Consider the following 27,206-nt stretch of genomic DNA (forward strand, 5'->3'; position numbering starts at 1 on the left):
TGAGACCGGGCCCCTTGGAATGTGTCCAGTTTGAGATTATCTTGTTATATTGATTAGAGGCTAAAAACTAGGGTTGGTTGTAAATTTACTGTTTTTATTTTTGGTGAGTGGGAGTTAAATGAACTGTTATTCAGGAAATAGTGGCAAAAAAACAAAAAAATAGCCACACACTTTTAGCTAGTCACTCCTGAATCGATGAGAATCACCGTTTTGTTAATTTCATCAACATGTTCATTTCTTTCAGCTCCATGTTCATGCATGTCTTTTAACCCGGAAACAAGAAGACTGTCCATAGGTCTAGACAATGGTACAATCTCAGTAAGTACACATAAATAAGATTTCCCGTTGAAATAATTCCCTTCCTGTGGAGTACGTATCGATATACATGTATTGTGATGAGAATTATTCATGGGTTTTCTTGCTAAGTAAACTAGAAATTACAGTGCAGCGCATTATGGTGAGGTACAGGGAGAGCAGTCAGCAGCTTTGGCGTCAATGGACAAGGCTCAGCTTTACTTACAAGGCACACAGTGCCGCGAACACGGCCACTAGGAGGCCTCCCAGGGAACCGCACGACCCCGTGTTTTGGTGGGACAAGCTGTGATACCGGTGGCTTTGATCAGATGGTTAATCATGGTGTCATATGCTTCCCCTCACAAGGGGCAGCACTCGAGGGAAATAATTCTTTCAGCCTGCATGTCTGATCGTCTTTAATACTCGATGTTCTTCTCCTTCCCCTCTTATGTTTGCTCCTTGTTGTCCCCGTAGCTCCCTGTAGCATGTGAGCAGAATTCTGTAAATTTGCATGCATTTGTAAAGAAAGCACTACATTTAGGCTGAAGAGTAGATGCAGATTAATGGTAGACCTTCGATTATAGATCTTGAGGGAACCGAAGTTATTAGAAATTGGGATCTCAGATTTTTCTACTTAATCTTCTTTTTACATATTTGTTTTCAACTAGTATATTAGCTAGTAACAAACTGATCTGGCAAATTCTTCCCTTTGGTAAATTACCCAGTATGTATTGTCTTGAGTTCTGGGCTACGGGCCCTGCTTTGGGACCTGTGAATTACAGGACTTCATTCCGGCCACACTTCACCACAGGATGCAGGGGCTGAAGGGCCAGGAGGGTGTGTCCATCTTAAGCCCTCACCCTGTTTACCCCCTTTCTCGGGGTCCTGGGTAGGACCAGTAGCCTTCGCCTGAAGGGTGGCCAGGGTTGGAGGTGGGGAGGATGTCCACGCGTGTGCACAAGGCCCCTGCGGGCGCTGATTGGCATGGGGACTGTGAGGAGAAGCGAGTGGGCTGGCCCGCCCATGTCGCCACACCATGGTGTGGAACTGCAAGGGATCCAAGAATCCCAAATTTGTATCTGTAACTCCAGGTGGTTGGAAGCGTATTTGTCAAGATTGGAGGAAGAGGCCATATTTTATTCAACAGTGTAGCTTGATGTATGACTTGGGAAAATTTAGATGTATGGAGTGCAGGTCTCCATTTGTAGCCCTGCCCCGATCCCTACAAGCAGCCTGAAGAGGTGGACCTGAAATTTTCCGTTGGATCTTCAGTCAAAACATTTGTTTGGCGACTTGAATTTTGTTCACTACAGATCAGCCCATTGGAATATATTTATGGAATTTCTATAATTCCCAGTGCATTTGGTAGCTCTGTAAACCCTGTTCCTTAGGAGAATAGAAGTCCCTGGTACAGATCTTGGCTACTTTCAGGGGAGCCATTTTAAAAAGTAGGGTGTGCGGATACATCTATTTTTAAAACATAAGGGGAGATAATTGGATTGCTTAATGAACTGAAGAGTTTATTACAAAGGAAATCTGAAAAGCTGAAGTGAGGCCCATATATTGCCCAGCATTTCAGGGACTAGTGTGTGTAATACTGTCTGTGAAAAGACTTACGTGTGCGTAACACATGGGTTAGTCTTTGCAGTTTTGAAATCAGTGTAGGTGGTTAATGGATGCTGATAAATTTGGCTTTGAAGGCCAGAAAGGTGAGCAGAGTAAGTTCTAGAAGGTGATGGTGGCATGTTGTATGTAACCCACTGTTTCTTTGCTGAATGAAACAGGTAGAAAGCCAAACAGGAGTCGCAGGCCCAGAGGAGAGGCTTCTCCCAGTGTGTCAGGGCAGGGTCGCGACAGCAAACCCCGCCCCCAGGGCTCTGAAAAAGATGAAGGGCCCAGCTTGTATAAAATAATTCCCTTTCAAGTACTTCTTTTATGTTGCCAAAAAAGATGAATCGCACGCGCTATCTAGTCTCATCTGTGTGCGCTGCCTGTTCTCAGACTTGTAAAGAGCTCTGAGTTAGGGAGAGATAGGAGGAGAAAACAGCATGTTTAAGGCACAGAATTCTCATTGATCACAACAACAGCAGTGTCTTTACTGGACATATTTCTACCGAGTCTCAGCTGTTGAATAGTTTACTCTCTGGACATGAGAAATCTATTCAGGAACTGTAAATTCTCTGTCCCCTGAAGATAGCAAATAAATTTTTAAAAGAAATACTGCTTAACTTACTCTAAAACAAAGAAAGGAGGAAATCAGAAAGCAAATCCTTATTATTTTACTAAATAAAAAAGAGGCAGTTAACCTTATGTAACTGAGTAATGAATTAGGAAGTGGAATTACCAAAAATAGACCATTCTTTCAAAAATTTGGCCACAAAAGGAAGGCGAGAGATGCTGAGCATTGGAACAAGATATGAGAGGAGATGAGCAACGAGAGTGTCCAGGACAAGTTGGAGACTTTAGCTTTGGGAAAGAATGGGGAGATTTTTCAGGTAGGAGGGAAAGACGGAGACAGTTTTGAGCTGTAGGACAGGAATGGCCGTTTATCTTTCCCATGAAGTAGCAAGTTAGCTTGCCCACTGACAGAAGCAAAAATGGGCCGAGGGCATATTTTCATGGCTGTAACTTGCTTTTTCTGATTTTATGGCTCTAGACTCGCTATCACAGTTTACAAAGTCTCAAAGACTCAATTATCTCTCAAGGCATCGTTCAAATGACCCCTCTTTCTTTTTTCTTTTTTCTTTTTTGACCGGTGTTTTCTGAGCCCTACTACCTGAAATTAATCACACACAATACTTGGCATGGTAGCTATATTGTATTTGCTTATTTAACTTGTTTTGTAAAAAGCTTTGAAGTCTTTCTCCTTCATTAAACACAGTGTTGAATGTTAAGGACTTGGTCAGTCTTTTATTCCTCTCCTCTCCCAGCAGCTTTTAGTGTGGTTTCTTGTACAAATTGGGGACACAATGGATAATTTGTTCAGTAAGTCACTGGCTAAAGTACAAACACTGTTATTATTTAATATAGCTGGTTGTGGTAAGTGCCTGCTTAAATGCTGAGGTAGTTCATTTGTATCATTCTACTGCTGTTGAAAATATTCTTCACGATGAAATTATCCTCTATAGGGGAAGAAGTGATGCCAGTACTTTAATTCATCTTGAGTTTTCATAAATGCCTCCTGTGTTAAGGTTGAAAGAAGGCAGTCCAATTGTGCTAACTGCTATTTATGCTGAAGTAGGACTTTAAAATTTTCTGGCATAATGTCTCATGCATTGTAGCCAACCAACAAATATTTTAGTATCAACCGTGTGCAAAAGATTATGCTCAGTTCTAACATGTGGCTTTCGGTGTTAGAGTGCTTATCTTTTAGTTGGGAAAATGAAGTTATGAAATAAGTAACACAAGCTAAAAAGAAGTGACAGCAAAACTAGCAGCACACCGACGAGCATGCCGTTGGCAAGGCTGAGGTCAGAGAGAGCCGGAGAGAGCGGCCTGCCCTGGGTCAGCTCTGTGGAGATCGGATGTGAGCTGAATTTAGAACATGGGCTAGGATTTGATTAGCGAGAGATAGGAAGGTAAAGTATTTCAGGCAAAATGAATGGCATAGGCAGAAAACGTGGCAGTAAGACAGGCAAGAAATGTTTGGAAGGAGTTGTTTGACAAGAAGTCAACAGTTTGGGGGGAGGATTAATAGGGTGTAAAGTATAGACAGTTGAGGTTTAGTTCTGAAAAGCCTGATGCAGGATGAGTAGTTAGCATTGTGCACAGGAACTGAGTTCCCAACAGGGAACAGCCTCCCCCATCGTCACTTGGAGACACTTTCTAAGGTACTCAGAAGGGATAAGAGACAAGTGAGGAAATGTCAAAACACAGAAATTAAAGAACTTCCATTAAACTAATTTTTACCAGTCCTACTGAATTATAGCTATACGGTAGTCATGGAGGTGTATATATAATCATTTTTATAAACATAGTTTTCTTCATCAAAACTATTAGTGAGCCAAAATTCTTATTAAAACCTTGCCAAGATAAATGCATAGTCATTGAAAATATTTTGAACAAGTTCCCAAAATGATAAAATCTCTGCTCTCTGAAGATTGGTTTCATGTACGTGTTACAGGAAGTTTGGGACGAGAGGAAAAGATTGGTTATATAAGGGTTAACATTCAGAATAGTGGTTATTGTATAAAAATAAATGATACTGACCACGTATGGATTTGTTGTTGTTTGGGTAGTTCCTGTGGTTATTATATTCTTATAGTACATATTACTGTTAGTGCGTGTGGGTTATCCAAGGGAATGAAAAAATAGAGAGCTAAACGTTTATCTTCCGGCTACTACGCGCCAGGCACTCCGCTTTACATACATCACCTCTTTCCAGCCTTCCCATAATCCTCCTGTGGAGGTGGTGTCATTCCCGGTTCTCAGACCAGAGCACTAAGGCCTGCAGAGCACACCTGCCTTCTGGAGTACCTAGCCAGGGAGCCGCTCTCAGCAAAGCTGGGGACCCTGTCTGTGTTCCCTCATTGGTTTGTGGGCCTGTCTCCTTCACTAGATGGTGAGCTGCCTGAAGGCAGAGGCCGTGTCTGCTTCAGTATTGTGCCCTAACAGAATTCCCGGTCCACTGTAGATGCTTTGTAACAGGTCTGGTGAGTGAAGGAGAGAAGTTTCAATGTCAGTTCATGCCATCAGGATGCTAAAACCAAAGCTGGGCACTTGGCTGGCAGGATGCATTGCTCTCAACAGTTGACACGATAGAAGTGCATCCTATGTCTAAGTTTGGGCGGTCATTTAAGAATTTGATGTTCAACTCTGCTTCCTGAAGTTTATACGCAGAGGTACTTTGGGCAAGGAACTAAGAAGCTTAAGTAGAAATGTAATGTGTTCTTGGGAGTTTGTGGGACCCTAAAATACACTGTTAATAGGCCTTTCATTGCCTCTTTTTCAAGCAAGACTAGAAAGAATCTGAGGAACGTTTGGGACTACTGAAGGAATGTTGCTTCTGTATCATTTGTTATGACGTGGAGATTCGTGTTTACAATCAGATTAACTCTACCATGGCATGGCTTTGTCTGCCATTCCAGCAGCTGTATTCCTCAGTGTCCGGAAGTTGCTTCCCGGGACGGAACGCAGCCTGGCGCATGGCTTGGCAGGATGCCATGGATGGGGGCTCGGTGTCACAGGTCCCAGTAGTCGCTCAGGCAGAGTGCTGCTTGTGACAAACAGGGAAGCCAAAGGTGTCCCCTTTCCTGAAGAGCTGTGGCTTCACGGTGGAGGAATGTAGTTTTTGTAAGAGAGGATGTTACTTTTCCAAATTAAAGGACAAATTACTCTTTTTAAATGTTGGCCTTTAACAAATAATGAGATTTTTTTCCAGCAAAATGGGTTTTTGTGGGAACAACAAGGAATTACAAAGTAGAACGTGCATTGTAATGGTGAACCAAGCACAAGTCCAGAGAAACAAAGGAGAGGAACACCCCTTTATTGGGCGTGGAAGGAGCTGTTGTAAACAGTGGAAACTGAAAATTTGAGGTATAGTGACTTTCCTTTGGGTATGTTATAGCAGTCTCCCATTGGCTGCATTATAGCAATCTCCCATTGGCTGCGTTATAGCAATCTCCCATTGGCTGCATTATGGCAGTGTCCCATTGGCAGCGTTATGACAGTCTTCCATTGGCTGCATTATGGCAGTTTCCCATTGGCTGCATTATGGCAGTCTCCCATTGGCTGTGTTATGGCAGTCTCCCATTGGCTGCATTATAGCAATCTCCCATTGGCTGCGTTATAGCAATCTCCCATTGGCTGCATTATGGCAGTGTCCCATTGGCAGCGTTATGACAGTCTTCCATTGGCTGCATTATGGCAGTTTCCCATTGGCTACATTATGGCAGTCTCCCATTGGCTGCGTTATGGCAGTCTCCCATTGGCTGCATTATGGCAGTGTTCCATTGGCTGAGCTGTTACTAGGCAAAGAGGAATCCTTTCTTCCTCCTGCTAAGGTAGTCAGGTACAATAGTATCACTTCCCATCAGAAATGTGAGGTATGTCTTCCTGTTGTGGTCAGTAGTGTGTGTTTAGTGACTTGGGTATGAGAGCTCTCTTTTAACCTTCTGGCTCCATTTTAAATGTGGTTTCTGTTTATTAATTTTCACAAAAATGTAATACTCAGTATCCACTGGAAGAAAATCTAAGAATCATCATGGCTGTTTTTATCACTTGAAACCAGGATCTCGAACTCTGTTTAATTATACTCAGAAGGTCCAAAGGTATTGTAGCACATGCGACAGTCTTTGTGCATTGCCCTGAGGGCGAGATGAGTCATTACCAGCCACAGCATGGCAGTGCCTGGTATGTTACTTCCCCAGGGCCACCGTGACAAAGCACTGCAAACTGGTAGCTTAAAAAAAAACAGAATTTGTTCTCTCACAGATCTGGGGGCTATAAGTCTGAAATCAAAGTATCAAAAAGGCCATGCTGCTTCTAGAGGCCCTAGGAGAGAATCCCTCTTTGCCTTTTCCTAGAGACTCTGGTGGTTGCTGGAAATTCGTGGCATTCCTTGCCTTGTACGTACGTTACCCCAGTCCCTGCCTCCATCTCCCCTTCCCTGTCCTCTTCTCTGTGTCTTCACATGACTTTCTTATTAAGAAAGGGGTCACTGGATCAGGGGCTCACCCTAATCCAGTTGTGATCTCATTTTAACTAATTGTATCTGTGAAGACCTTAGTTCCAAATAAGGTCACATTCTGAGGTTCTAGGTGGATGTGAATTTTGGGAGGACACTGTTCAACTTAGCACATCTGGTAATATATGTATGGTATTTCCCTAACAGTGTTCTAACTATTGATTAGGAATCAATTTTGTGGATGTGTGATATGATGCCCTCAGGAAGAGGTTTCCAAAAATGTTAGGAGATGATTCAAAATCCCCTTGGGGGAGATAAGAAAATACTAGAATTCCAAGGGGCCTTAATCTTAATCTAATGCCACCCTCCCTGTGATTAAGTGATAGGTTGGGTAGGTCACATATCAAGATAGTGGTGGCAGCTAGGATTTACCTGGTCCTTGGATAGATTTTCTTATTATACCAGACTGATCATTTCATACAACTAGGATAGTCCGGTTGCAAGGAATTGCCGGAGGTTGGTCACTAATGATTGGAAGCATCGAGCCATTGCAAAAAAGAATATTAAAAATTTTTTTGAGCATTTAACATAACGAGGTGTTTTGGATGAGTTATATTGTGGTTTATAGTTAGCCTACAGGGAGTGAACCCAAATGGTGAGATCACATTTTATAGTGATGATAAGTGTGAACCCTAAGATGCCTATAAGAAGGGCTCCTAGTGGCTAACTGGGCTAAAATTTTTAAAAAAATAAAATAAAAACAAACAAAAAACAGAGCATAGTAGTCATTTCTACACAGGGGCTTCTCATGCAAACCACACTTCAGGGAGAAGCCTGCACTGAACTGCCTGCCCACACTGTGTGTCTGCCATCCGAGCCAGCCTCTATAGAGGAGTCCTTGGAGTCCTATTTCAACCAATAAGACTGAGGTTTTTCCCATCCAATCAGAATTGCACAGTTCCAACCAATGAGTGGCTCTATTCTGACCAATCAGGACAGTGCCTTTTGGACCAATCAAATTGCAAGGATTTGTAGTCCTCCTTTGCATGAGGACAGATCAACCAGGTACCAGGGGCGGGGACTTCTGTCCATAAAAGCCGGCTCCTCTCTGTCTCAGGAAGCATACTTTCCCTTTCCAAGGCAACTGAGGACTGCATTTTTGCTGAAAGAGGCAGACCTGCATGGAGCTGAGTGGACCACACCAGAGCTGCCCAACTGAAGAGGGGCCTGGCCCCAGGGCTGCGACATGGCCATGCTGTTTTCACAGTCATGCTGTTATCACCATTGAGTTGTTTGCACTAAATAAAGTTTCCTTCTTCACTGCACCCCAAACTGGGGATTCCTGTCGGCTTTGAGGTGGCACCTGTGACCATTGGTTGACACAAGTAACCTATGAATTAGGCACTTGGGTACAGTTGGGCCACTCCTGCTGGAGAGGAAGTATTTGAAAACCTTCTCGATCAGCTCAGAGACAGCAGTGCTACAGATGACTTGTCAGTCTTCACGATGCGTTCTAAGTGTGGTTCTTACGGGGAGAACTGATGTGGCTTATGGAATTGCCCTGCTTTCTAGGATTTCTGGTGTGACACCTTTGTGAATATAATATCCTGATCATGAGGTCAACAGAGGTGGATTTGAAGAAAGTTTCAGGAGGTCCTGTGTTCAGAGAAATGTGGACCTGGACTCCATAGGGCCCCCTTCTTTTAAATTCTTACATGACTTACCTGTTATTTATACTAATTTACAATTCATCACGCCATGGTTTCTACTACAAAAAACCCACCATTTCTATGTCATTTCATCATTTCACGGCACTAGACTTTCTCATATGAGGAGTTCTTTTTATCGACTGCTACACAGTTATTCTATTCTGAGCTCGGGCTAATAGATTACAGTGAACTTAAATATAAATATATAAATTTACATATATACGGCTTTTTCTGCTCAGTAGCAAGGGTGCCAACATGCCAGATGCTTCCTATTTACTCATTTAGTATAACTCATCGAAGGTGGTTTTGTCACAGAAAACACTGCCGTCGTGAGAGTTAGTGCGCCTTCAGTATTTGCGTGGGTCATGGAGACCTTCTTAGGCCCTCTCAAGGACAAGCTGTCCCTCCAGTTATGTCGCCGTGCAGGAGCCCTGCCATCTGTGGTTTGGTACCTGCATGGCATCTGAAAACTTGCTCAGGTAGTGGTGACTGCAGATGCCAAGAGCATTCTGTGGCCTGAGGTTATTTTGTGGCATCTCCATGCAATGACAAATTTCTGAAGTTCCTCGTGATCCCACTTTTAGGCCGATTCTGCAGCACGGATACCCGCAGCAGCACCCAGATCACCCTGTGTTTTAAATTGGGTGCTGAGGGGTCCCGTAGAGCGCACGGAGGATCGAGATCATTTATCCACCACCTGCAGGAGTTACCTGCCACAAAGGATGGCCTTCTAGGGACATTGTCGGGAGGTGGACATCTTACTGTGGCCATATCAAACAGCAGATCCACGCTTCACAAAGGCCGAGGCTAGAAGTTGATGAGTGTATTATGTTTCATGTTACCTTCCCTCTGTCATATACCTTGTAATCCCTCTCCCCACCACCCCCAACCCCGGGATCCTTCCCACTGGCTTTTAAACACACTCAGGTTTCTTTTTATTGAAAACAAAGACTAAAACATCCCTACTTTCTATCCTGTTCACCTAATGTTCTGTCTCATTCTCTCCTTATAATCAAATTTCTCAAAAGAGTTGTCAGTAGTCACTTTTTACCTCCTCTGACTTCCCCCGCCCAGACCTCTGCAGTCTGGCTTCCAGCCCCGTCAGTCTGCCCCCACAGCTCTGGCTGTGCCTTCGGAAGACCTGCGTGTGGGTCTGCCTGCCTGACGTTTTTCAGTCCTCGTCACGTTTTCCCCCTTGCAGTCTTTAGCTCTGCTAGTTCTTCCTGAAATGGTCTCTGTACGTACCTCCAACAGCACAACCCTCCCCTGGTTTTCCTCCTCCTCTCTGGCTGTCTGTCTCAGTTTGCCTCCAAGAAGGTCGGATAAGCAGCCTTGGCTCAGGGATGGAGTTCCTCTGTGCCCAGGCCCTCACTGTTTCCTGCCTCACCCACATCATGGCTGCACTTGCCACCCGTGCGACAATAGCTCAACTTCTTATCTCTGTTTCATTCTTTTCTCTGAGGTTCCCACTTCCTTTGTAATATTTCCTTAGGCCTATCTCAGAGAAACCGCAAATGCACCCGGTCCGAAACCAGACTCCTTGCCCTCCCTGCACACCTGCTCTTGTCTCAGTGCTCCCTCTTTCAGTGATGGCCATCACTGTCCACCCTGTTGCCACAGCCATGGTTACTGGAGTCGGCTTCCCTCCTCTTTGCTCAACTCTGCCCAGGCCGTCATTCAATAGATTTGTACCTCCTAAATACCTCCACCCACCCCTTTTTCTTCATCATCATCAGCAGCAGCCACAGCGCCCCACCCCAGCACCATTTCCCTGCCCCATCTTCTTCTCCTTGGACCTTCAGTTGACCCGAGCCTCTCACTGGTTGCCCTACATCCATTCTGCCTCCTGCTGTCTGTGTTCCATATTGGAGCTAGAAGGACTTTTTAAAGACATTTGATCCTGTTAATTCCCCTTTCCATTACCTTTCCTCACTCTCAGGGACACAGGCCAGAATTCCTCATGTGGCCTGGGTGACCCTGCCAGGTCCACCCCTGCCCTCTGCAACCTCCTTTTGTGCAAAGCCCTTCCTCGTGGAGGTTCGGCCTCAGTGGCCCCCTTTGGTCCCTTGTGCTCCCACATCCTCTCCTTTCACAGTGCCTCTCTTGGAATGTGCCTCCCTCCTCTCTTCTCCTGCTCAACCTCCATCCTTCCGCTGTCAGTTTAATTGTTACTTTCCTAGGGAAGTCTTCCTGATCTTCCAGCACGCCCCTGGGTTCCAAGTGCCCATAGCATCGAGTGCCCCACTTCTGTGGCATGTGCCATAGTTGCCATTTTATACTGTTTAGGTGATTGATTTATGCATACATTCAACATGAGCTCTACCAGGCAGTGGCTGTTCTGCTTGACTGTTACACCCCCGACACCCCAGGGCAGTGCCCATGAATGGTGCGTGCTCTGTAAGTACTGATCGAGTGAATTAATGAGTGAGTTCATCAGGATAGGCTGCCGTCACATCGACAGCGTAGAGAGGTCAAGAGCACAGGCTCTGGAATCCGACTGCCTGCGTCAAATCACAACTCTCGCTCCACAAGTGGGTCGCCCTGGGCAAGTTGCTTTACGCTCTGCGCCTCGGTCTCCTTATCTGTAAAATGAGGGTAATAATTGTATCTGCTTTATAGAATCGTTGGGAGGGTTACCTGACATAATGCATGTCAAGCTGTTAGCACAGTGCCTGTTCGTACCAAGTGCTCTATAAACATCTCAGCGCTGTTTCATTAGCAGCAGCATCCGCTATGGGTGGTAACCAGGAGCCCCGGCTAAAGTCTGTGTCGTGTGGGTCTAGTAGGCCAGTCCCAGGGAGAGGAAGCCCCTGCACGGCAGCGCACCCCGTTGGATGATTCACCCTATTTCTGCTCCCATCTCCATTCAGTCTTCGCTGCCACGTCACCGTAACTTACCAGTGACTCGCAGAACATGGACTGTGAAATACAACTTTTTTCCTGCAGAAACATTCCTTATCTAAGTTGTTGTCATTTTAATTTTCATCACCCTCAGGAGAAGGTGGGGCTCGGAGCAGTGTGCAGATTACTGAAGACTCCGAACGGCGGACTGAGAAGATGTAGCAAATTTCTCATCACAAGACACAACTGTACTCCAGTAGACTAAGCGTGTGGGAGGAGGGCAGGTTACCGGCCATCCAGGGCTGTGTCACTTACTCTTCATTTGGGAGTTTGGGTTGTCTCGGCCAGTGTCCAGTGAGCTACCTGTGGTCCTACAATTTTTTTTAACACCAGGAATCTGTCACCAATCCTTCATTAATTATTTCTATCTAGACATGTGAAAATAATGTCCTCTGTATATACAAATACCTTTCTAACTTTTATTTTGAGTTAATGTTCTATACAAACTTGGCGTCGGCCTGTGGTTCTCACATCACTATCATTTCGATCTCAAGGTCAGAGCCTAGAGGGACTGGTGTGGTATTTCCCTGTCACCTTTGAAGACATTCCTCCCAGAGTACCTCAACGACAGCAGAGTTGTGAAACGTACCCCCCAAAGGGCCATCTGACATTTATTTCTCGCTGTAAAGCCTGAGAACTCACTAGAGCCAAAATTCCTTGGAAGGAAGCAGTTACTCTTTTATGGTCGCTATGTCGCTGAATCGCCATCATCTGGCATCACTGTGTCTGCTTGGATCTGAGGCAGTCTTTTTCCTAGCCTTGCTGCCTAGAAGCTTAGGTTTGAGCAGGGAGAGACATTCAGCCTGCCCTGGTCACGGGGGTGCGGTGCCGGGCTTCGCCACTGGGCTTCCCCCGCTGGGCTTGTGTTTCTTCGTCGTACTGCACTTGGGCGCTACAGTGACTTAGGGCAGCGGTCTCCCAGAGGAGGTTTGGTTTCCAAAGTGGGCACCCCTCCCTGAGTATGTACTGGTCCTTCAGCACTACCCTTTGAAAGTAAGTGCCCTAAATCCCAATCCACGCTTCTCCTGTCCCACAGATGGGAGCATAACCGCTCTCAGTTACCAGCAAATGCTGCAGTTTTGTAAATACTCTTTCAGTGCAGGAAGAAAACTATCAGTCAGCTCACTGGAGCAGATTACACGGTGGCCGAAAGACTGCTGGCTGTCCTGGCATAGAGAACAGCCCGGCTTTCCCCTCAGCAGCGGCCACTGGGTCCAGCGGAGTCCTGCAGTGGAGAGGGGTAGGTTCTTCGCCCAGAGCTTGTCTGTCGTGAATGGGAGAGAAAGGAACTGGCAAGGTGCCTTCCAGTGGGTTGCGTGGTGTCACGGTTGGGTAATTGGTGCAGCATTTTCAATTGAGTAAGCCCGGAGTCCTCTCCACATTCCCCCGCTGGCTCTTCCTTCCCTGGCAGAGCCTTCAGTGCCAGGTTCCCCACGCCCACCTTGCGCCACACACGCCTTCTTGGGGATCTGCTCCTACAGCTTCATCATCCCCCATGTACCGGTTCTCAGGGTGGCCCATCCTACCCTCCAGAGGCTGAGCTCAGACTCCCTGCTGCTCACTGGACATTTCTACCTGCAGGCCTCTGAGACACGTGACTTAGCCTGTTCTAAATGGAAATGATTCCCTCTCCCCCAGCGTAGGCCCTTTCTCCTTCCTTCAGTCGATGGCATCACTGAGGAGCCACAACCAGAAGTGGGAGTTACAGGAGACGTACTTTTTTCCCCAAACCCCCCATCACACAGCGCCCTGGCCTACCTGTCTTCCTCAGCACTGCCTCCCGACACTTTTCGCCTATTCCCACGGGCACTTTAAAATCTGTGTCCCTCACAGCTTTTGCTTAGACCAGTGCAGTACGCTGCAGACTCATCCTCTGGTCCCCGGTCTCTAGTTTCCTCCAGCTACTCTGCCATCACGTGCCCAAAATTGTAGTGTGATCACATCCCTCCTCGGTGTGTAGACTCTTAGCAACTTCCAGAAGGATGCAATTCCGATTTCTTGTTCCTGCCCACTTTGTCGATCTCGTCTCTTGCAAACTCTCCAGATATTGAACTCGTCTGGTTCTCCAATCCATGCTCATATGCATGGGGTCCCCTTGCTAGAAGGCGATGTTCCCTCTTGCTGACCTTCTGCCTCCTTTGCCCTGAGGAACTCCTCTCATACCTTTAATATTTTTGTCCAAACGCCCAGAGCTGTTCTTCTGAGAAGCCTGTCCTACTCCAGGGCTATAAGGTCCTTCTTAAGGATTCTCATAGCACTTAACTGAAATTTCTGCTGTAGTATTGATGTGTACTTACTAGTGTACATGTGTGGTTTAGCCATGTGATTGTATATTAAGTTAACACATAGAGTTCCTGAAAGTGTCTAGTAAATAGGAGAAATTTAGTAAATGCTAATATCCTTGTTTTCTTTTTTCTCCTCACAAATAGGATTTTTGTCACCATTAAAAGTCTGAAGTGTAAACAGATTCTTGGGCTGTGGGCTCATATCCCGCAGCTTGTTCAGCTTCAGTACCTGTCTCAGCCCCAGTAGTTTTTCCAGGACTGCTGCCTTCCCCCGGAAGCTCCATGAGTTCTCCCGGTTCAAAATGGGGCTTCTTCAGTGTTTTGACTTTTCTAACAGACATCATGGAGCAGATAAATATATCGGCAGCCCTTCTCTGTGTCTTTTCCAATGCCATCTGGAATCAATTCATTGCTCACTTCTTTCAAGTCATTTGTCTGTACCTCTCGGGTCACGATTTCCATCGTCTTCCAGGTTTGGTGGACCTGATGATGCTGAGCAAACAGGTCTTCTGAATCTGACTGTTGCATTTAACAAAACCAACACAGAATAGATGAAGCAAATGACTGTTGGTAGTCTTGACATCAACATGAGCTTCAGTCGTCTCCATGACTGTGACCATGAAGCACGTTTTGTCACAAGTAAGATCCATTCCAGGGAAATGAGTCAGGTGGTTTTTGCCCTGAACATCCTCAGGAATTTGCTTGAATTTTTCTAAATGCAACTTCCTCATTCTGCAGATCAGCAAGGCTTACTTCGAAAGCACGACCCTGAGAGCCTCGGATGCGATTCTGAGCTCTCGTGCGTGCCTGGCGTTTCTCTGTGTTTCCTGTATTGAATACAGCTGGTGCCTTCACCTCGTATCGGCCTTCCTTAGAACACGGGTCAGCCCCTTTCCTCCCGGCCCCCTTCACTGCCTTTCGTAAGGCGCCTGTTCTTGCCAACTGCCATGGTGCTGCTCAGAGAGCCTGAAGGCTCATTTCCATGTTGCCTTGACCTCCATTAGTCTGAGCAACTCGAAGGCAGGAAATGCTACCCAGTAGGAGCCTTGCACAAACTGGAATCTCAGTAATAGTTTCAAATGAATGAATACCAAGCTAGTTGCATCTGTGTTATCCAGAAGTTCTCCTTTTACTTTCTTTTGTTTTTTTTTTTAGACTTTATTTATTTATTTTTAGACAGAGGGGAAGGGAGGAAGAAAGAGAGGGAGAGAAGCATTGAGTGGCCTCCTCTCACATGCCCCCAACTAGGGACTTGACTCGCAACCAGGCATGTGCCCTGACTGGGAATCGAACCAGTAACCCTTGGGCTTGCAGTCTGGCACTCAATCCACTGAGCCACACCAGCCAGGGCTCCTTTTTACTTTCACTTATATCCCAGTCATCCTTGCAGAAGCCCCTTTTTTCCCACCAGCTGTGACAGGGAAGAAGCAATTGTCTTATTCTCGTCTTCCATCCCTTTGTCAGGTAGAGTTCACTCAGAGTTTGTGGGAGAAATAGTGTTAAACACACTTTGCCTGGATACATCAGGGGCAGATATACTGATGGCTGAGGTATGAACTGCTCCCAGAGAGACCTGCCTCTGAATCCCAGCTCTGTCATCATTTAGCTGGATGTGACGGACAAGCTGGTTAATTCCACATCAGCCTCAATTTACTCACTGTAGGTTGGGGAGAGTAATACGTGTTTCATAGGGTTGTGATGAGGATTACATGAGGTTATATTACAAAGGCCTCAATACATAATTATTATTTTTATAGTATAAATTCTGTTCATTTCAAGATGAACTCTAATTTACTTCATGATAAGATTTTGTCTGAAATTAGAATATTTTTACATAATTATGTGTCATCTCAAATTTAAAGATCATTTTTAAACACTCATAATTTTTAAACCAGTTTGTTTCTTGAGAGCACCATTTTTGGTTAGTAAAACTTGGATTTATATGTATTTTTTTCTATTTTTGCTCATTACTTGCCTATCTGCTTATTTATTGGTCTAAATAATGTTCAGACTGAAAATTTGTCACTTTAAATCCAGAAAAAGTTCGGGCCGAGTTGGAGGCATAGGTAGACATACTGTGCCTCCTTGCACAACCAAAAGAAGGACAACAGCAAATTTAAAAACAAAAAACAACCAGAACTGCCAGAAAACCAAACTGTATGGAAGTCCGACAATCAAGGAGTTAAAGAAGAAACACTCACCCAGACCAGCAGGAGCGGGAGATGGGCAGCCAGGCGGAGAGGTCTCACAGGCAAGGCGGCAGCTGGCGGACCCAGGGTCACACATTCATGTGCAGATAAACCGGGAGGAACAACTGGGGAGTGAGACAAACCTGCAACCCAGGGTCCCAGCAGGGAAATAAAGCCTCAAATCTCTGACTGAAAACACCTGTGGGGGTTGCGGCAGCGGGAGAAACTCCCATCCTCACAGGATAGTCTGTTGGAGAGACCCACAGGGTCCTAGAACATACACCAGCCACCCACTCTGGAATCAGCACCAGAAGGGCCCACTTTGCCTGGGGGGAGCTGGGGAAGTGACTGAAAACTGGCAGAGAACGGAGCAAGGGGCACTGTTCCCTCTCAGACCCTGCCTGTATACAGCATCACAACGCAGCCACGTGGGTTGCCCCACCCTGGTGAACACCTAAGGCTCCGCCCCTTACTACGTAACAGGTGTGCTGAGACCAAAAAAAAAAAGAAAAGGCCCAAATAAAAGACCAGATCAAATCTCCAGAGAAAAACAACTAAGTGATGAAGAGATAGCCAACCTATCAGACACACAGTTCAAAACACTGGTAATCAGGAAGCTCACAGAAATGGGTGAATGTGGTCACAAATTATAGGAAAACATGAAGGCCATGCCAAGTGAAATAAAGGAAAGTGTACAGGGAACCAACAGTGACAGGAAGGAAACTGGGACTCAAATCAACGGTGTGGACCAGAAGGGAGAAAGAAATATTCAACTAGAACAGAATGAAGAAACAAGAATTCAAAAAAAAGGAACACAGGCTTAGGAACCTCCAGGACAACTTTAAACGTTCCAACATCTGAATCATAGGGGTGCCAGAAGCAGAAGATGAAGACCAAGAATTTGAAAACTTATTTGAACAAATAACAAAGGAGAACTTCTCCAATCTGGCAAAGGAAATGGACTTCCAGGAAGTCCAGGAAGCTCAGAGAATTCCAAAGAAGTTGGACCCAAGGAGAAACACACCAAGGCACCTCATAATTACATTACCCAAGATTAAAGATAAGGAGAGAATCTTAAAAGCAGGAAGAGAAAAGGACACAGTTACCTACAAAGGAGTTCCCATAAGACTGTCACCTGTTTTCTCAAAAGAAACCTTGCAGGCAAGAAGGGGCTGGAAAGAAGTATTCAAAGTCATGAAAGGCAAGGACTTACATCCAAGGGATTACTCTATCCAGCAAAGCTATTATTTATAATAAAAGGGCAGATAAACTGCTATCCAGGTAAGGTCAAGTTAAAAGAGTTCATCATCACCCAGCGCTTATTGAAACTTTAAGGGGACTTATCTAAGAAAAAGAAGATTAAAAATATGAACAGTAAAATGACAACAAACACAACCTGCCAAAAATGGAATCTAAAAAAAATAAAAATAAACTAAGCAAACAACTAGAACAGGAACAGAATCACAGAAATGGAGATCACATGGAAGGTTATCAGTGGGAGAATGAGAGGGGGAAAAGGTACAGAGAGTAAGTAGCATAAATGGTAAGTAGAATATAGACAGAGGGATGTTAAGAATAGTATAGGACATGTAGAAGCCAAAGAACTTATATGTATGATCCATGAACATGAACTAAAGGGGGGGAATGCAGGTGGGAGGGGGTGTGCAGGATGGAGGGGAATAAAGGGGGGGATGGGACAACCGTTATAGCATAATCAATAAAATATATTTTTTTAATCCAGAAAAATATAACAACAATTTAGTACAAGGATCATGGGTAGAAACAGTTAACTTTATAAAGCAACACATCACAATATATACAAATATCGCATCATTGTTTTGTACCTCTGAAACTAATAATATGTTTTATGTTAATTGTAAGTGACTTTTTTAAAAAAGCAACACATTTTGTATTTTGCTATTGACCTAGGAAGTGAAACATTGATTAGTCCTGAGATTTGAGTCAAAACCAAGTGCTGTCCTATTTTTTTGCGTTGATGACAAAAAGCAATAGCTTAGCAGTCTGGCTGTCTTCTTTTCTTCTTTTATTATTTGAGTGTCCAGTAATTGTATATATTTTCATTCAAACCTATTGTGATTAGCCTTGAACCCCTCAAATGAGGAACCTAATTCCTACTTCCAAGCCTACTATTGATGAACAAATCATTTAACCCTTTTTCGATGTCTTCTCATGGAAAACATAAACCTAATGTCACAGTTATTTACAGCAACCGTACTAAAATGTGGAGCAGCCACTATGTATGTGCCAGTCAGTGTTTAGTAAACAAGAAATATAAAAACTTACATATGTATGTAAAACATGCATATTACATAAGGTAATAGATGCTAAGGGAGAAAATGGAGCAGAGTAAGGGGGATGGGGAATGCGAGGGTGGGGAGGAGGAGATGGATTGCAGAGTTTTAAAAGGCTGGACAAACGGTAGGCCTCCCTGAGGAGGTCTCACTGGAGCAGAGAAATGGAAGGCTGGGGTAGTGAGTCGTTGCTCGCACCTGTGGAAGGAGTGTGTGAGACAGAGGGAGAGACATTGCAAAGGCCCTGAGGCAGGAGGGTTTGTAACATCAGTACAGTTAAAATCTTGACATGATAAAAAACCAATAAGGAATGGTTATGCCTTTATAAGTATTTATTGATTACTTCTCATGATGGCATATTGGGGGAGATGCTGGACATGTGGGAGACACATGTGTTAAGGAAACAGCTCTGTTTGTTTCCATTTAAAATGTGTAAGGAAAGACGACATAATCTGGTCCCAGACGGCTCTAGTTTAATGCAGATTGTGATCCAGAGCATGAAGGATGGTCTCCTGAATTTCAGCAAAGGGAAGGTTCATTCTGCCCGGGGCCGTCACAGGGAGGGATAGGTATGAGAAGTGATGGAGGCTGGGGAAAGGGACCAGTTTCCCAGCCAAGGAGAGACTAGTGCAAAGCCAGGTAGTGGGGGTGTGCAGGCCACTGTCAAACACAACTGTAGTGCGGTTGGAAGTGCATTGGAAGGGGTGTGGGTTCCAGAAGGGTGGTAAGGGACCCATGGCCCTGTGTGTGGGAGAGCGACTGGAGAGAGGGGGTAGCCGGCAAAGACACCTCCCCCGCCAAGCCCATTTCCAGCCTGTGTGCGCTGTCTCTGGCAGTTGCCCCTGTCCACACCAGCATCTGTTCCATCTGATCTGATTGGCCAGTGCCCATGACACACCAGCCCGTCCTGTTTCTAGGCTTCCGAGGCTGTTAGCCAGCCTTGGGTAACACCGCGAGGGAGGCCTTGGTGGTTCTCCGTGCTTATCTTTTGTGTTTGTTTTAATGTCCTCCGAAGAGCAGAGGGATTTCAGGGTTTGCACTGTAATATGTGCCTTTGCTCATAGAAATTCGGTGAGATATTCACCTGGGTTTCCGTGTCCTTTTGAAGAGTAAAAAATTTTTTTAAATATATCCTCTTGAAGAGATTTCTTTGAGGTTTGTGCGAGTCAACAGATCAGTAGATAAAACAGAATGAGTCACTGTGCTAGGCGACCTCTAAGATGCCTTACAAACTCTGAAATTCCAGGAAATCCAACACGGAACAACCACACGAGGGTCCAGACTTCTTTCACCAGCTGCCTTCATAAGCCGGAGCCGTGGCCGCCGGCCTCTAACTATCAGGCTCGATTGCATGACATCAGCTCAGAGTAATTTCCAGTTTCAGCAAGCAGCTTTTTTGTTCAGCATCATTTTGTCGAGCGGCTTGAGTCTTTCTTTAAAATAAGTATTAGCAATAAAAGTTTATGTACACTGAGCTCTCATGTAACTTGCTGTTTAATATTACAGCAGGATTTTTATTATGTCTAGAAGTTATTTAAAATATGCAGTCTCTTTCACTCTCTGTGAAGGGTAATGAGGGCATAATTTTTAGTTTAGTGGCTTTTTTGTGTGACACATCTTTGTTCTGGCTTCAGATTGTGGCCTTGAGCAAGATACTCCCCATTCTTGCAATAACTTCCAAGAGCATTTGTCCTTAAGATTCTGAAATTGGCCAGAGGCAGCGTTGGAAGTGGTTGATTTCAAGCCTGTGTATCTTCTCTCCCTTCAGTCCTCTTGGGAGAGGCATTATTGAAGAACCAACAGCGCCTGCTTACTCGCGCTCAGCGCTGGGGGCGGGGGTGGGAAAGCACGGAAACACGTTACCATCAAGGGGAGGTGGTGACAGGGAGACCTTGAAGTAAGCACCCAGCCAAGGCGGACAGGGAACAGCCAGACCTGCAGTGCACGTGCGGGAAGACCTTGAATTTGCTTCTGTGTGTCTTGTGTATGAAGCTGGGTTTGCATGAGAATTTATCTCCTGAATTTGTTTCTTTGTGTGTGATGTTTTGAGTCCGGAGAGGCAAACAGCTGCCCTGTCACACAAGCCTCAATGTCCATTGCCCTTGCTCCAGAGGCTCCCACGCATGGTGGCAAGTCAGTCTTCTTAGAAATGGGACTAGGGGTTGCAGCCGAAGCACTTCTTTCCCCACTTCCTAGCGCACGTGCGGTCAGAGAAGATTAGAGTCCGTTCGACGGGAGGCGGGAAAGGCTCCTAACCCACCAAGCTCCTGGGTGGGGAGAGTGTTCCATTGTTTGGTGGCCATGAAAGCCTTTGTTTATAGTTTATAAACAATTCTCTGAGTAATTCTTTGAAGTCTGCAGGCAAGTTGACAGAATCTGAAAAGAAGATTAATCAAAGCCAGAAGTGTGGTCCGTAGCTGAACCAGTGTTCTCACACTGGTCTGCGAGTTCGAACTGTTTTCGTAATACTGCGATGTTCCTTGTCCTTTGCACTCTCATTTTTTAATAAGTGTGCAGATTGAACGCAGAAGCGGATAGGGAGATCCAGCTGTCTTATGTTAATGTAATAAGTGTATTGTTTTAATGAATTAATATTTGAAATCTTCTTAGTTTCAGTTTCTAATATGATAAATATCAGTAACTTCAACCTGTAGGGTTCTCAATAATTTTTTAAGACTAAAGCGAACCAGAAATGCAAAAGTTTAAGAACTGCTGCTTTCAATAAAAAGACAAGAGGTGCCAATTCCAGGTCTTAACCTTTTCACATCTATAAAAGGGTTAGGAAATAAAGGTATTTCCTCCATTTAAATATTTAAGCAGAAGTCATTACTTTTTGGGAATTTCTTTTCTAAATTTCTTAGTAATTTCGAAACTGTAATTTTATGGCATAAAATAGTCCTCAAAACAGGATCAACTTCTGTAAAATATAAAAGTTTATTTACCTGTTTATTATGTTTCATCTGATTTCAGAGAGTTATAACAAGCTTGCAAGAATATACATAATAATATAAAAATAAAAGTGCAACTAAAAATTGGAGTCAAGCTGTGGGCAAATATTTGCATAGGTGCACGTGGGCACTCAAAGGTGGACAGCGCCAGAGCCAGAGGTGTGAGAATGTTAGTGTGTGTGTTGTACCTATCGTGGTCAGGTAGATGTGGACCAGGTGTGTTACACACCGTGTCTGCCTGTGCGTAGCCGGCCCTCCGTAGGCCCTGATGCAGAGATGGAGGTAGACACGTTTTCTTGTGACAGCTTTCTTTCAGTATCTGCTAGTTGAACTGAGGGTGGATTCTTGGCCGAAAGACTGGCTAGGGGCCTTGTGTGCACTGGCTCGGGCCCTGGTGTGAAAAGATGCGTACGCTGGTCAGATTCCTGCCCGAATTTGAACCTGGAAGTATTAAGAGAGCAAGCCAGTGGGCAGAAAGTGAAGCTGGACGGTTACCTTATGGAGAGAGGCTGTGATGGCCCTGTGCAAGCCCCACTAACGAGGGAACAGAAGCTGAGTTGTCAGAGATCAGTTGGCTGAGAAAGGGATAACGGACAGCACTCGGAGAAAACCACTGGGCTACAAGAGAGTGGTGGCCCCAAGCCTGCAGGAGAGGCAGGAGGAGGTATGTGCAGCTTCAACTACTTTTCACACGTTCGGTCAGTCACAGCACCTTCTCCATGCACTGCATGAATCTTTTTTGAGTTTCAGTTGCATTTTTACCTTTTTTGAAATAATAAAAGCATAATATACAGAAACTATTGCATATTTTCTTCCATCTTCAGTATTGAATAGGCTACATAAAAATCCACCAGTTTTGATAAATTTTTTAAAAATGCATGCTGATATGACAGCTGTCACCATACAACCGAACAAAATTATTTCGAATGAAGTTAAAGACAACTAAGTACTACTAGAGCCATCTTAAGGGGAAAAAAACACAAACGAATTTTTGGGCCAACCCGATATAAGTAAGTGCAACAACAAATCAATGTCTCTATCTCTCTCCCACCTCCCTGTCCCCCTTCCTCTCTCTCAAATCAATTTTTAAAAAGTTAGGAATAGTGTTCTAATACTGAGTGTAAAATCAATCACTCTCTTATGTATGGCGGTTCCTTAAAAAATTAAAAATAGAATTGTCATATGATCCAGCAGTCCCACCTGTGAGTGTATAGCCAAAAGAGTTGAGAGCAGAACCTGCAAGAGAGATGCACACACTCGTGTTCTTGCAGCTTTACACAAATCGCCAAGAGGTAAAAGCAACCCAAAGTCCATTGTCGGAAGAATGGATAGAGAAAATGTGGGATGTACATATAATGGAATATTGTGCAGCTGTGGAAAAGAAGGAAACCCTGTCACGTGCTCCAACGCGATGAACCTCAAGGACACTTTGCGAAGTGAAATGAGCCAGTCACAAAAAGACAAATACTATATGATTCCACTCAAAGGAAGTATCGAAAGTAGTTAAAATCATAGAGACAAAAACTGGAAAGGTGGTTGTCAAGCCCTGGGTGGGGAGGGAAGACTCAGTGCTCAGTGGGTACAGAGTCTGTTTTGCAAGATGAAAATGTTTCTAGAGACCTGTTGCACAACAACGTGAATATACTCAACACTCCTGAGCTGTACACTTAAAAATGATTAAGGTCATAAATTTAATGTTACTTATGTCTACCACACGATTAAAACAATCAGCCCTGGCTGGTGTGGCTCAGTGGACTGAGTGGGCCTGTGAACCAAAGGGTTGCAGGTTTGATTCCCAGTCAGGGCACATGTCTGGGTTGCGGGCCAGATCCCCAGTAAGGGGCTCATGAGAGGCAACTACACACTGATGTTTCTCTCCCTCCCTTTCTCCCTCCCTTCCCCTACCAGCAACCTTTTATAAATAGAAGATTTTTGCCCTTGAGTAAATGCATAATTGAGAAAGTAAGCAATATATTTAGACATATCCTGAACATTTCTAAAGCAGGTGCAGCAGAAATGGAAATGTAAAATGAGAATTGTACCAAAACCACACCCCTCAAAAAGATTCTGGCTTTAGATGAGTATATTTCATGGAGGCAGAGGCAGAAAGAAGACAATTGTCCCCAACCAGAAACGTAGGACCCCTGTGTGCATGACACTGTGTGTGCACGTGTGTGCACGCACCTCCTCTCTGAGCCACGGCTCTGTGTGAGCACGTGTGTAAGAGCACCCGAGAGCTGTGGACTTTGTGACACTTTGGCTGGCCAGTAGAGCCGATGACAACATTCCTTCCTTCGTTCTGTATCATGTTTGGGCGGAGTTAAGAGTTCCTGTTCAGTTGTTGGATGACTGCTGGGTGGCTTGTGAGGCATTTTTTCTGAGAGGAAAGAGAAACCTACACAGAGACTCTAATTTAGTTTTCTTCATAAACACTAGGTTTAGCAAGCATTAAGTCAATGCGTATGCTCTGATATGCAACAAATATGACAAATAATCAGTGTTTTTTCAGAATGTTATTTTTTATTGTTATTCAATTACAGTTGTCTGCATTTTCTCCCCATTAATAATCAGTACTTAATGATCAAGAATTTTTTTTCTTGTCATGTTTCTTTTTTTAAATTTTTAAGTATATTTTATTGATTATGCTGTTACAGTTGTCCCAGTTTTTCCCCCTTTGCCCTCTCCATCTGGTATCCCCCCTTCCCTCCAGCAGTCCCTAGTTCATGTCCATGGATTGTGCAGGTAAGTTCTTTGGCTTCTCCCTTTCCTATGCTCTTCTTAACATCCCCCAGTCTATTTTGTTCCTATTTTTATCCCTTAAAGTAGTGCTACATTTTAAGAAAGAAGGGGTCATTGGCAAACTCTCAACTACAGTAAGAAATGGTTTCATGGAACCTAAATAGGTGAGTGGGGCCTTGTTTAGAACTGGGTGGCAGCATCGCTTCACTGGAACTCAGAGTGGAGCGTCAGGCAACCATGGAGAGAGCAGCCAGGCCAGGCTCATTGCTTCTTTAATTTAATTGTTATTGATTGTTTAAAAGCTCTTACACAATATTTTGCAGTGGTGGAATACCACTTTGAAAGGAGAAGGGGTGGGGAGCAGATGGGTGGACAAAGGAGAAGGAAGGGAAGAAGGGAGGAGGGAAGAGATAGACACATGTATAAGCTTGGCCCAGGCTTGGGGCCGCGGCCGCCTGTGCTTCTGTTGTGCCCGGTTCCCCAGATGGAACCAGAGCTGCACTGCAGGCCTGTGGATCCACATCTTCTGTTCCATTACTTCCTGCTTTTCACAGAAGGACCTAGAACACCCCTGGGAGCTGGGGCATGTAAGAGTAAGAATGACTAGGAAACAAGACCATACCTTTCATTTCAGTGCTGCCTGCTGGCCTCTTGCTTAGACAGAGGAAAAGCTGAGTAACAGCCTGACTCAGTCAAGATGACCTCTGTTGGCAGGCAAGAGCCATGGCATCTACTTGACAGTGTAGTTTTACAGGCCACAGGAGATGATTGTTGTTCCTGTGAAACACCCCGCAGGAAGTGAATGGCTGTGCATACACAAGCATGGCCTTGTATGTTCTTTAACGATGGGGCATGCTGGTAACCCTTCAGTGTGGTGTTGCCCAAATAAAGTAAGACTGCCATCCAATCGACTCATTCTGCAGGAACTGGTTTTCACAGAAGTTGAGAGAGACGGGAGGAGTGGAAGAGGCACTGACAAATGTACAGAGAAGCTTACCGAATAGCATATTCCGTTTTTCTTTACTCCATCTCGGCCCAGAGCGCTGGCTGTTAATGCCAGCTCTTAACATGGGAGCTTAACTATGGGAGCTTAGTTTTGCCATTTTGTCCCTGTTTTCTTCTTTTTTTCCTAACTTGGTCTGAAACATGCCTTCTTCTAAATTTAGGAATAGAATAGTGCCTTCTTCTGCCTTTGGATTGTGTTAAATGTTCCATGTAACCGAGTACCCTACCTGTAACTGTTACAAACAAGATTTCTAATGAGTCCATAGGCTGTCTTCCAGGAACTGTGATTCCACTGTGTTCTCAGTTTTAGCCCAAAAGTAGTACCTGTAACTCTGTCCCTTTTTACTCGGAGTTCACCAAGTAATAGAAAAACGATAACATTCACAGAAGTTCACAAGAATCTAAAAATGATCTTAAAAAGAAATGTGAAACTTAGTTGAAGCACATTGTAAGAATTTGTTAATTATACATAAAAGAAGACTTTTCAATGTCAATTCTTTCTGAATTTAAAGGTTTAGTGAAATTCCAATCAAAACTCTTAATGTGATTTTTCTTTTTTGTTACAAAAAGAACATTGTTATAATGATTCTCTGGCTACACATTATTAAGAAGAGAAATTATGCACATAGATTCTGTGTTGATACATATTTTATAGCTACAGTGATTGGATCACTTTTGGCTCTGATCAATTTTTTTATTTTTCTTTATTGAATTTATTGGGGTGATACTGGTTAATAAAAGCATACAGGTTTCAAGTGTACAGCTCAATAAAACCTGATCTGTATACTACATCATGTGCTCACCACCGAAGTCGAGTCTCTTTCTGTCCCCATTTGTCCCCCCTTTGCCCACTTCACCTCCCCTACCCCTTTGTCCCTCTTGCTGTCACCATACTGTTGTGTCTGTGTGCCACATATATATGGGGTTTTTTTTTTTTTGCTTAATTCTTTCACCTTTAGTCACCCAGCCCCTCAACATCCCTCCCCTTTGACAGCTGTCAGTCTTTGCTATGTATCTATTATTCTGTTTCTATTTCGTTAATTTATTTTGTTCATTATATTCTACATACAAGTGAGGTCGAAGGTATTTGTATTTCTCAGACTGGCTTAATAATTTATTAATTAGCATAATAACTTCCAGGTCCACCTATGCTGTCAAAAAGGGTAACGTTTTCTTTTTTAAGGCTGAGTAGTATTCTGTTGTGTAAATGTTTTATCCACTCATCTACTGATGGGCACTTGGTCTGCATTCAAATCTTGGCTCTTGTAAATAATGCTACAATGAATATAGGGGTACATATATTCTTTTGGTTTATTGTTTTGGGTTTCTTTTAATATATTCCCAGAGGTGGAATCACTGGGTCACAGGGCAGTTCCATTCTTAATATTTTGAGGTATCTCTATACTGTTTTCCACAGTGGCTGCACCAGTCTGCATTCCCACCAACGGTGCACGAGGGTTCCCTTTCTCCACATCCTCACCGGCACCTGTTGTTTATTGATTTATTGATGACAGCCATCCTGACAGGAGTGAGGAGACAGCTTGTTGTTGTTTTAATATTCATTTCTTGGCTAATAAACATTTTAGAGTGTTAAAAAATTTTAATTCCATTTTTATCTAAGCAGTATCATCTTTAGGATATGCATGTTGGCTAGAATCAAATGAAATAGGCTCTCTTTGTACAATGATAGAGGGAACACAAACTAGAATATTATTGGTAATATGCAACTGGAGCCTTAGAAGTATTTGTACCTTTTACATCAATAATTCCATTCCTAAAAACTATTCAAAGGAAATAATCATAAAACAGACAAAGGTTATTAGGGGCATCTCATTATAATAAGAACTGGTACAGTAGAAATGCAACGATCAGACTTCCGGCCAAGATGGAGGCATAGAGAGACACCCTCTGCCTCCTCGCACAACCAAAAGAAGGACAACAACAAATTTAAAAACAGAAAACAACCAGAACTGCCAGAAAACCAAACTGTATGGAAGTCCGACAACCAAGGAGTTAAAGAAGAAACACTCACCCAGACCAGCAGGGGGAGCGGAGTCGGGCAGCCGGGCAGAGAGGACTCACAGCAAGGCGGCGGCTGGCAGATGGGGGGTGGGGGGGGTCCCACATCCACGTGCAGATAAACCCGGAGGAACAACTGGGGAGCAAGATAGACCCGCAACCCAGGTCTCCAGCGGGGAA

General features: G+C 44.3%; 1 protein-coding gene across 2 annotated transcripts in view; it reads left to right on the plus strand.

Annotated features, from left to right (window-relative positions):
* Window positions 1–27,206, plus strand: part of WDFY2 (WD repeat and FYVE domain containing 2) — a 118,514-nt gene that overhangs the window by 52,131 nt on the left and 39,177 nt on the right. For both annotated transcript variants that reach the window (XM_024568618.4, XM_071220203.1), the window contains exon 3: window positions 245–318. In XM_024568618.4, the coding sequence (XP_024424386.1) occupies window positions 245–318 (74 nt within the window). The remainder of the gene's footprint in view (window positions 1–244; window positions 319–27,206) is intronic.

Source organism: Desmodus rotundus, chromosome 13 (assembly GCF_022682495.2).
Source record: "Desmodus rotundus isolate HL8 chromosome 13, HLdesRot8A.1, whole genome shotgun sequence".
In the NCBI taxonomy this organism is placed as follows: domain Eukaryota; kingdom Metazoa; phylum Chordata; class Mammalia; order Chiroptera; family Phyllostomidae; genus Desmodus; species Desmodus rotundus.